This window comes from Daphnia carinata, chromosome 5 (assembly GCF_022539665.2).
Source record: "Daphnia carinata strain CSIRO-1 chromosome 5, CSIRO_AGI_Dcar_HiC_V3, whole genome shotgun sequence".
NCBI lineage: Eukaryota > Metazoa > Arthropoda > Branchiopoda > Diplostraca > Daphniidae > Daphnia > Daphnia carinata.
The window spans coordinates 1,743,889-1,754,842 of record NC_081335.1 but is presented as its reverse complement, the minus strand read 5'-3'; the positions used below and the strand labels follow the sequence as shown (position 1 = coordinate 1,754,842).

Here is a 10,954-nt window from a genome sequence, read left to right as displayed (position 1 = left end):
GCAAAATCGTTCCACATTTGCAATCGAAATCATCCAGAACACGAGAGGAAAATACCGTGTCGAAATGGAGACCGAAAAGGCACTTTGAACGGTAATTTTCAAACAGTTCATTTGACGGTTTATAGGCAAAACGCAAAAAGTAGAACAAATGAAAGGTAGCAAATGACAAGTTTGCGGAATTTTGATTTCACTTTTCAGGAAAAACTGATTTTACCAAAGAAATGAAAAGTGAAACAAGGCAACGCAAACACGAGGCTTGACATTTTGCAGTCGACATTTTCAAAAAAAAAAAAAAAAAAAAAAGACAAGAATTTTGTTGTTCGACGCCACGTTTTTTTCTGCGCAAGACGGAACAATTAGTGTCTACGTCCTGGAACGAAATTTTTTTGTTTCACCGAGAGCAAGAAGCCAGCAGTTCAATACACACAATTGATAAACTGGATTTGAATTTCCGAATCGATTCATTAGTGTCCCTTTTTTTTTGTCTTCCCCCTTTCCTTATCACGTCCATACATCGGTCAACTTTACATCTTACATCCATCGCATAGAGAGACAGCAGAGAGACAGAGAGAAAGAGAGAGAGAATACCAGTTTCTTACCTTATTTACACATCAGCTTGTTCCTCCCCACCCATTTCTATTCGGTCGTCATTTTGGGGGGCTTGATGCAAAGGCTCTCCCAACTGGTTCACTTTCAGCTCCAATTTCTTCCTCCTTCTTTGGTTATGCCTTCAGCTGAATGGCTTCCCTTCAGTTCCTGGATGACAGCAAAAAAAAACAAAACAAGATACATAAGATTATAGAGGGAGTAAGCCAATGCAGGTATATAGGCAATGCATAAGTACGAGCGCATCGATTACGATGAAAAATAACGAACGACAAAAAAATGACACGTAAATTGATTGGCAGGTTGAATGGCGAGTTTTTGGCGTCTGCCATCATCATCATCAGAAATGCTCACGAAGAAATTGTTCCATCTCAAATAGCCCCGAGACGCTCCCGACCTTACATCGTTTTTCATAAGATAGCCAATGATTGCGAGAGAATGGCAGGTTCGGCAGGAACGGTAAGAGGGCCATCGAAACAGTCGAAAAGAAGGAGGAGCGGTGGAGGCGCGGTCGAAGAGATCTCGCCATAACAAGAGGGAGGCTGACTAAAAAATTGTGCGCAAAAACGCGCAACTTTTGCCCAGTAGTTCCCATATAGCGCGCGCAACGTACGAAAAAGATCGAGTCATCTCAGTCGTCAGCTGGCCGCTTGTGTCTATGTGTTACATTTCTCTTGTCTCTCCGTTTCTCTCTCTCTCTCTCTCTCTCTCTCTCTCTCTCTCTCTCTCTCTCTTTCAGCCCTCGCGCAAAACACACACAGTGCCCTCTTATAACACCACCTCCCAGCCAGCTGGCCCAGCCCACACCTCTCTTGGCATTCGTCCGCCAACCTCCTTTTTCTCTCTTTGCCTGGCCCTCCCGGCTTATGTTTCTCCTTACCACCGACTAGCCAACCCAAGCTATACGCAGCATAACCAGCAGCTTACATATTGCTCTCGGCTCCGTCTAGTATATGGCAATGGCAGCATAGGAGCTCCCATAGCGTATCCACAAAAAGCCAAAGTGTGCTGCAAGAGCGGGTAACGCGTGCAGTGTTCGGTCGACGCTTGATTACGAGAGTACTAGACAAGCCCATAGTCATCATTCGCTGTTGGTTCGTCAGACTTCGCAGTCGTGTGTCCGCACAATCCCTCGATTTTGCCGTACTCACAACACTTATAGATTTCGACTTGAACACGAGACCCACCAAGTACCGACTGTTGTAGACAACAGAGTCGGGTGGAGGGCTTCAGTTTTAAGAAGTGCGTGCTCATCGATCCCGAACGCCGACATTTCGTTTTCTAAGTTCATTTGAAAAGTGATTTTTTTCTGCGTGTGTCATGATCTCGGTGCTGTTCTATCCGGCCGATTGAAATTGACTAGAGTGTGTTTAGTTTCATTTTAGGCTTGCCAACATCCCGAATTCTACGAGTCGTGAATTCAGCGGCCGAATAATCACGAGAAATTGAATTTCTATCACGTTACAACTACCCCCCTTGCAATGAGTTCCTATCAGTTCGTCAATTCGCTAGCGTCGTCGTGTTACGTGGGACGCGGGTCGTCCGTCGGTGCCGCCGGACCGGATCTTACGGGCATGTCGGCCGCCGACTATTACGCCACGGCAATGAGCAATTACCAAAACTGCTACGGCGGTGGGCCGGTAGCTGTTGGACAGCCTCAACAGCAACCGCATTACGCTGATTTCGGTGCTAATCACTTGGTCGGTCAACATCAGCAACATCAGCAGCAACAGCAGCAGAGTCATCCGCAACACGCCATGCCCATGTCGCCAATGTCCAACGGCGGCGTCGATTTTACCATGTCGCAAGCGTTGCATGTTGCCCAACAACCGATGCAACAACAGCAACAACAACAGCAAAATAGACTGCAGCAACAATCGGTTCTCCAGCAACAACAACAAATGCGGGGCCCTTCCGCCCAGCGCCATCACTCCGTCGCAAGTCCCGTCAATTTAGGTAAACATTTTTAGAAAACATGTCGCGGTTAAACTGAAGGCCGATATTAGAAATTTGCATCTTGCATTAAAATTATAGGCGGAGGTGCCGTCGTGACGCCGAGTAGCTGTAAATACGCCGGAGTGCCGGACACAAAGTGTTTGGGATCGCCTCAAGATCTGAGTTTGACAACAACGACGTCTTCGTCATCATCTTCATCGTCCAACGCCCTTTCTCACTTAAACGCGGCCGTTCAAAACAGTCTAGCCGGCGGTGTGCTACCGCTGGCATCGTCAAACTCATCTGTGCCCGTCGCATCTTCCTCATCGTCGTCCACATCTGTCACACAGCCATCGTCCAAGCATCACCATCATCACAACAATCACCAACATGACGGTTCCTCTGGCAAATCGAAACAGAGCCAGCAACGTAGCAGCCACCATCATCATCATCATAGCAAGAACCCATCGAATGTGGTAGCTGTTGGAGCGTCGTCGCCCTCTTCCGTCTCGTCCGTTTCGTCCGGAGATAGTGATCCGCACAGCCCCGGCCAGCACGACGGCGATTCGAAAAATCCCAACGCGCCGCAAATCTATCCCTGGATGAAACGCGTCCACCTCGGCCAAAGTAAGTGCAACAAATAATATCAAAATAAACAGTTGGGGGGAGGGGGGGAATAGGAAAAGCCTATCAAATCTTGAAAGACATCGCCAGAGATTAAGAGTTGACTTAGGCCTCTATCGCTTTAGTTGATTACGTGTGGTAATCAAGTCATTACAAGGGGAGGGGAGCTTGCCATCGACACCCTCCCATTCTACGAAACATCATTAAGAGTCCCATTGCAAGTCAGTGTCCTCCCCATTGTACAGGCCTAGATGATCATCCCTCTTGCCACTATAAGAAAAGAACTACTAGGCCTACACAACAGTAGTAATAGTAGTTGTAAAGTAATCGATCTCGAAGAATAAAACCAATTGGGCAGCTATGTTAGCACCGTATTTTTTTTTCCATCTCCATTCTTCACGGGTGTGGATCGTTTTTTATTACCAGGCCTATCCAACTAGACAAACTATGTAAACCCCCAACAAGTTGTGAAAAGACATTAACGACAAGCCGCTATGTGAGGTCACTTACAGCAGTGCCCTGGATGGCTAAGAGTTACGACCTGGTGGGTCAGTTTTCAATAAATTTTACCCCTTAAAAAAGAAAGGAAAAAGAAAAAAAAAAACGTAAAAGTGTGGACAAGAGACAAAAAAAAAAGGGACCGCCTTGCCGATATATTGTACATAATGTACTGCACGAGCTAATGTTGTTCAACAGTTCTTAAAATGCAATGGGGAGTTTAGTTTACGACCGGCCGTTATTTTATCCTTTACCAGGGAGGGAATCCCCTTCCATCTGCCTCCTCTCTTTCTGACTCGTTCTTACATTACTCGTGTGTGATGTTCCAAAAACAAAAAGTCCAGTCTCCAGAGCATCGCACACAGACACACATTCATTCACACTCTTCTTTTTTTTTTCCTTGTCAGCATAGTTATACACGCAGAGAGGGTAAGAAAAAAAAAACAATCAGTCAAAAACGTTATTATACAACCATTAACACATCGTTCGTTTTCACAACACGAGACTTGAAGAGAGTACTATAGCGGGCGTGTCGTCATATTTATAGAAGAAACACAACACTTCAATGTTGTGCAGGGCTCATGTAACTTTTGCCTTGGGCCGGTCACAAGTCCTTGATCTCGAATTACCATGTGTAAGTAGAGTGTTTGGGGGTACAGAGGATAGCCTATATATATACATACAATATAGTGTGAAGCAGAGCACTAAAAAAGATAGAAGAAAATGCGGAACGCGAGGCCGGCGGTGAAACAAAAACGAAGAAGAGCGGCCCTTGAACTGACAATTTTAGGCCAAGAGTCTGGATTCTATATGAGGAAAACCTATGGCGTTACGATGTTTCTCCTTGTTTTTTTTTTTTCTTGAAAGAAAAACTACTCGTGTCTTTGAACTTTCGTACGAATAACAGTGGACGCAAGAATGGTATTTCCCAATCAAAATGAAATTATAAGCGCATTAACAACGAGAAAAAAGAAGGCCTATATAGCGTCATGGATGACATAGTGCTTGAATTTCAGTAAATCGAGGAAAACATACGAAAAAAAACAGCAATTATTATCCCACGCCAAGAATTTCATCCACTCGTTTTGTCTGACACATTGACTGATTTTTTTTTGTCTTCGTGACTGTTTCTGGTATTTCCTTATTCGACAAAAATGTCGCGCATTAAATAATGATGCTAGAAGAATGAGGTACTATAATTTTAGCTGATTATATTGAGAGCGCAAACGAGCATTTTTTTTTCTCCTTTTCAAAATTCGATAAGAGTTTTTACGCTTATCGAAAAGCACGCTGACAATTCGCGTTGGTAAACATCGAAGAATTTTTTACTCAACAGGCCTAACATTATTATTATTTTTTTATGTTTGGATGAGGATAAACAAGAGTATCGGTTGATTTTCAAAAGACCCCTGATCTGCAATTGTGATCAGGGTACTGTGCGGGTCAGTTCACATTTAATCACGAGATTAATTGTGTCGCAAAGTATGCAAAAAAAAAAAACGAAGAACTTTCTGGCTCAATTTTTAAAACGTGTTGTCTACGAATATGCAATGTTTCCAGGTATCGTTGTGATAACAATCACATAAAATAAAAAAAACGGTGTCGAATCAGAATCGAATTCAGTACGATCGCCTGTAAAGACAAAATCTCGGAAATGACCACCCTTGCTTGAGGGAAGAAAACGAAAACCGTGTGCCAACCTTGTGGATGGTCTGTTTGCTGCCACCTAGAATTCGCATACGTGCTTGCCTCTCTCTAGTCTTTCTTTTTGTTTCGCTCATTTGCATGTTCCCCAAATGCGATGGCTAGTTATCATATATTTCTTCTTTTTCTTCGTTTCTTTGGGTGTGGTGTTTGTGCAAGGACAATCAACGTCCAAGCGGGCCAGCTAAATAGCTAGCCAGTAGTTATTCCATTTCGCACTGGCACTTCGCAAATAGCTGCAGCAAACCACCGCCGAATGACGGAATTCTGTCTCATTGGCATTCTCTTCGACATCATCTTTCTTCTTCAACCTTTGCAACTTAACTCAGTTTCTTTTTTTTTCCGCGTTCCGCATAACAATAGATTTTTTTTTCGCCTATTCTTAAATTGAGGTCGCCTTGACCTTTCAGACGCACACAGCGATGGCTATCCTTGATATTAGGCATAGAAAACGATGGCAAAAAAAAAAAGAGAGAGACACATATGGAGAAAAAAAGGTTCCTTTTTTTTCTCTTTCTAGCCTGGATTTTGTCAGATGGAACATCACACATGATGGTTTGCCTTTTGAATGACATTTACGAGCCGTCGTAAAAAACTTTATGGCCCTGTTTTGCAACAGTCTTAACCAACTACCACCACTCTTCAGCCAGCCATTTATTTGTTTACGGCCCGTCCATTTGCCAAGACTACCGTAGTTCTATATACCACTCCATATCAACATAAACACGTTTCGAATTCGGAACAGCACAACGATTAACGATAGTCCTATAGGCCTGTACAACAAGAACCTCGACTATTTTTCTTTGGCGAATGCACGAACTTCTCTCGGTGGAGATGAATAGTTTAAAGAAAAAGAAAAATAATTACCCGATTTCCAGGTACTATTATAATACGCACTCGCCATTGATGTAATGAGAAAGCGCTCGCCGTCATTCTCTCCCCACATGATGTGCCAATCAACTGGTTATTAAAGTTCCTTTTACATCAATCACTCCGCGTCCAAGTTCTGCTTTCCCGATGCCACGCAAGAGACGTGGTTATACGTACAAAAGGCACCGCCACTGTGGAAAAACGCGTGCTTGGAATTCAACGAGTTTTCCTGTACATCTCTTTCAAACACAAGAAATTGAGAATGAAGCGCTGGCAAAAGGAGCGTACTCGTGTTACCGAAAGGAGGCCTAAATCTAGCCCTGTATAATGTACAGTGCACGCAGTAGGGACGCAAGCAATGCCCACCCTATCTCTACCTTCTTACTACTCCATCAGCGCTCCAGTAGATTAACAGCAAATTGTTCATTCAAGTCAGCAGTTGCGCGACGTACGTGGGCATTTATCAATTTTCGTGTAGATTCCGTGAACATGCGTTGACGATTCTGCTCGTGTACGTACGCACCACAAGTACATTATCCGAGCAGATAATCCACACAAAAAAATGCAGTAGACCCTTTTTTTTCTTGTTTCTTTTTATCTTTTGATTGAATTTTCGTGTTTATAAACCACAAGCGAATACCATTGAAACGCTTTAAAAGGATTTGAAAATGTTTCAATGACGAATACGAGCCACACAAAAGATTAACAATCAACAAGTTTTGCTAAAGTGATTAAAATCAGAAGCGAGGCATTGAAAATATGAACACTGCAATGAAAAGGAGCTGCTCAAGAGGACAATAAGGCACGAAAAAAATGTTCTACAATTTCTCATATTTGAAGAGCTGGAAAAAAAAGTGAGGGGGGGGGGGGGGGGCGGTGTACGCGGGGGTGACTTCAAGAAATGGACACCTTTAGCAGAAAGTTTCCGGAAGCTGGTTTCTTTCGTGGTGGTAAACGTGTGCGCGCAGGGATCTTATGAATTTCATTTTCCCTTCCTTCAAAAAAAAAAAAAAAAAGGTTGACAACCCCCTCCCCCACTCACAAAGAATAAGGGAAACGAAAGAAAAGAAAAGAAGAAAAAAAGTAAAAATGGAAATTGTCACGACCAAAGAAGAACAAGATGAAGAAACCAAGGGTACCCGGTTTGGTGTTGGTAGCCACTCAGACATGTACCTCGGCATCTCTGTGCCGATAGCGGACGGTTACTCCACATGCGTCGCAATGAGACACCGAAACGGAAAGCCGACGTATCGGAGGCTCTTTAATAGAAAAAGAGGCAAATAAGCTATTTTAGCCGACTCTGTTTTAAACGAAGAAAAGGAACAGTCCCTTAAGAAAACGGTCTCTGTTAACGTGGCATTATTATAAAATATTGAAAACTATAGAACGGAAGCGATACCACCTGGGCGATGTGACTGCGCATTTCCTGTGGCCCTCCCTTTTTTTCTCTTAAGTTTTCATCTGATTACGTATTGACCGTTGGCTTGAACACGGTGAACTTCCGGAAGTTCAGCAAAAGAACAAAGACTTTGAAATAATAGAAATTTTGTGTTTAACATTTGGGTAATGTTTCCGAAACATAGAGGATACAAGCTAATGAACCAGTGAAAGATCCAACGAAAGAAAACACGGTGCTGAATTAATTCGCTAAAAATTCTTTTTTTTTAAAAATCGAACAGACGCAGTCAACGCCAATGGTGAGACGAAACGCCAGAGGACGTCCTACACCCGCTACCAGACTCTGGAACTGGAGAAAGAGTTCCACTTCAATCGCTACCTGACGCGGAGGAGGCGGATCGAGATTGCGCACAGTCTTTGCCTGTCGGAGCGGCAAATCAAGATCTGGTTCCAGAACCGGCGCATGAAATGGAAGAAGGTTGGCGCCGTTCAAACCAATAATACGATACCAAATTATCTAGTTTTAAAGTAGACAACACAGTTTTTGTGTTTTGTTTTGACGGGAGGAAGGGGGGGGGGAAGAACTTTCGTTTTCCGAATATTGATTTTTAACGAGCAATTTTCCATCCATTATGATGATGATGATGCAGGAGCACAAGATCGCCACCATGAATATGATGCACCAGCACCCCATGATGTACCACGCGCACCATCACCATCATCATTTAACGATGGCCGACTTGACTGGTAAGAAAATAAATAAAACAATCTTCTTGCCTGACCCAAATGGGGTCACGGTGGTATAGCCATTTTTTGTTGTTGTTGTTGAAATCTTCAGAATTTTAACCGATATTTTTTGTTGGACGTTGTTACCAGGTGATCACAAGATATAGCTAGCGCAGGACGGGTTCTACCCTACTAGTGCACCTATAGGACCCGGCGACTACTACCAATACGGATCGTCAGCAGCCTCTACCCAATAAAGGATGGATGCAGAATGAGAGAGTCGGATCATTAAGAAAAGATATAGATTTAAAAAAAAAGAAGAAACGGTCGACATGGGTCGAGGCGCTAAAGACTCTCCAAGTACAACTTAAGTCCTTTTGCCGTTTGCTGCAAAACATTTTTCGCACGACTTAATGTACAAAAATTTAAAGAAAAGCGTCATAGTTGACAAGATAGAAAAAAGAAAAGAACGCTTCATTACGTATGCGTAGATATTGCCGTTCCTTGTTGAGATTTTCGATCGAGATCAGAACGAAACTGGAGGACAGAGCGCAAAAGGAAACCTTTTTTTTTCATCCCTCAATGATCCACCCGTGAGTTTGAAGTGCGGGTTGAACGATATTATACATACATAGACCTTTTGTTGTTGTTCCTCCTCCATGTCGTCATCTTCTCTCTTTTACTGCCCATTTATACAGTAGCCTGCGGTGTAAAAATACCGGTATGTGAATGTGTGTGAGGGTCAATCGCAAAGTTTCTTCTTTTCCATTATTTATTATTACCATGTCATGCAGATGGATGTGTATAGTAGACGTAATTTTGGGGGGGAAGTCGAAAAAGAATCTGACGGGAATATGCCTGGACTTTATATCGGGAATGTTTACTAATTCAGCGTTCCCGACGGGCATTTTCACGATACTAGATCAAATTAGAGAAAAAAAAAACCGAAAACGGGGAAAGCAAAAAATGACATAAGAATGCACGGACAGAGCATAAAAAGTGAAACACAAAAACGTGTTGCCATGGAAACCGAACCAGCTGTGCGGCCCATTCAAGCCACACATACCCTCAGACTTTCGCACTCGTTTTCCTGTTCGCCTCATCTTTTTTCACTGTTTCTATTTTTTTTTCTCGCTATTGATTGTTCTTACTACACACACGGACACAACAAACCGATGCGGCAGGCGACCTTTTACACTAGTTTCACCTGTTTTTTTATATTTTATTTCGCTATTATATATAGAGTACATACACTTAAAACACACTGGCTGTGCTGCTCTTTTCGCGTTCGGTTTCTCAAACTGAAATTGACACAACCTCCCAGCTCCCTTTTTTTCTTTTTTTACAATTGTGACCGTCGATTTCTGTTTGGTTTCTTTTGCGTTTGATTACCGTGTGTTGAATATCGTGCACCGTTGTACGCCGTATTATTATTACTATTATATAGTTGTTTCCCTTTCGAAGTTCTTTTCGTTTTTTTTTTAGTCCATGATTTTTTGGTGACCTCAGACTTCTATGAGAATCATCCTACACAAGAAAAACAAAAACAAAACGAAAAAAAAAAGAAAAAAACGCAAAACTCATTTGCACCTGTATTGTTTTTTGTTGGTTCAATTCGTCTCTTCTTTCCCCAGCTATTTTGGTGTGTTCTTTTGTTTCGTGTTGTCCATTCTATTTCCCGAGAAAAATTTATTTCAATACTATGTGTGTATGTGTGTGTACGTATTCATTTGAGCGCTGTTTTATTGCCCCATAATAATTAATTCTAATTATAATAATAATTCCGAGTTATCGTGTTACCTTTTCTCATCCGCATTTTACAGAAAGAAATTCAAGTCGCATTCAACAGAAGGCGATTTTCGTAAAAGAAAAAAACAAACAAAAGGCAATAACAACTTCACCGTTTCGGCGGCTATTTCCGTGAAGACTCCGTCAGCACGTTCAAGCCTGCTCGAGTTGATTTAAAGAAAAAACGGTAATGAATGAAATGCCCTACTACTACAGGTATGCCAGGAAAAATGTTGCACCAAAAATAAGGCATTAAAAAAGAGTTTCCTATTGCTCCGTCGGTCAGAATTCAAAATGTTCACTGGAGCATTCTTTTAGCAGGACGGTATACACACCCGTTCGCTGTTTTGTCATGCCCATCTATGTGTGTTTAGTAGTCGTGTGGTAGTTTTTAAACCAAACAGCAGAAAGCTACGCAGCAGCTCGTTTTCCTGCTGGTCTGTTTTTACTTGGTCCACTTCTCTAACCTAGTGCTACAGCGACGATGGTTCAACAAGCCAACAGACACAAGCCGAGTTCCGACGCGAGCAGCGACAAAAGTCTCGATGAAAGACAACTCGACAGATGCTTCTGTGTCCCAGCGTCTTCCCAGTTATACAACTACTGCTACACAAGAGTACGCGTGCTTGCGACTCTTGCGGCCGAGAAGAAAACACAATCACCAGGCCGATGACACCCTACGTCTTCCGCTTTTCGATTGAACTCCCTTTCCTTCCTTTTTTTTTTTGCTCCCCTGTCCGTTTGGTATTTCAGTGTGTAGAACAGCAAGAAACGTAAATAAGAATACGGGAGCCGTTCCTGAAAA

At 42.7% G+C, this 10,954-nt stretch overlaps 1 protein-coding gene across 1 annotated transcript; it reads left to right on the top strand.

Moving 5' to 3' along the window:
* The first annotated feature begins 1,600 nt into the window (after positions 1 to 1,600).
* LOC130696162 (homeotic protein Sex combs reduced-like) lies at positions 1,601 to 10,142 on the top strand. Its single transcript, XM_057519242.2, has 5 exons — positions 1,601 to 2,562; positions 2,641 to 3,168; positions 7,917 to 8,113; positions 8,286 to 8,382; positions 8,512 to 10,142. The coding sequence occupies exons 1-5, from the start codon at positions 2,088 to 2,090 to the stop codon at positions 8,526 to 8,528; spliced, it is 1,314 nt and encodes a 437-aa protein (XP_057375225.1). The 5' UTR covers positions 1,601 to 2,087; the 3' UTR covers positions 8,529 to 10,142.
* Positions 10,143 to 10,954: the final 812 nt, after the last annotated feature.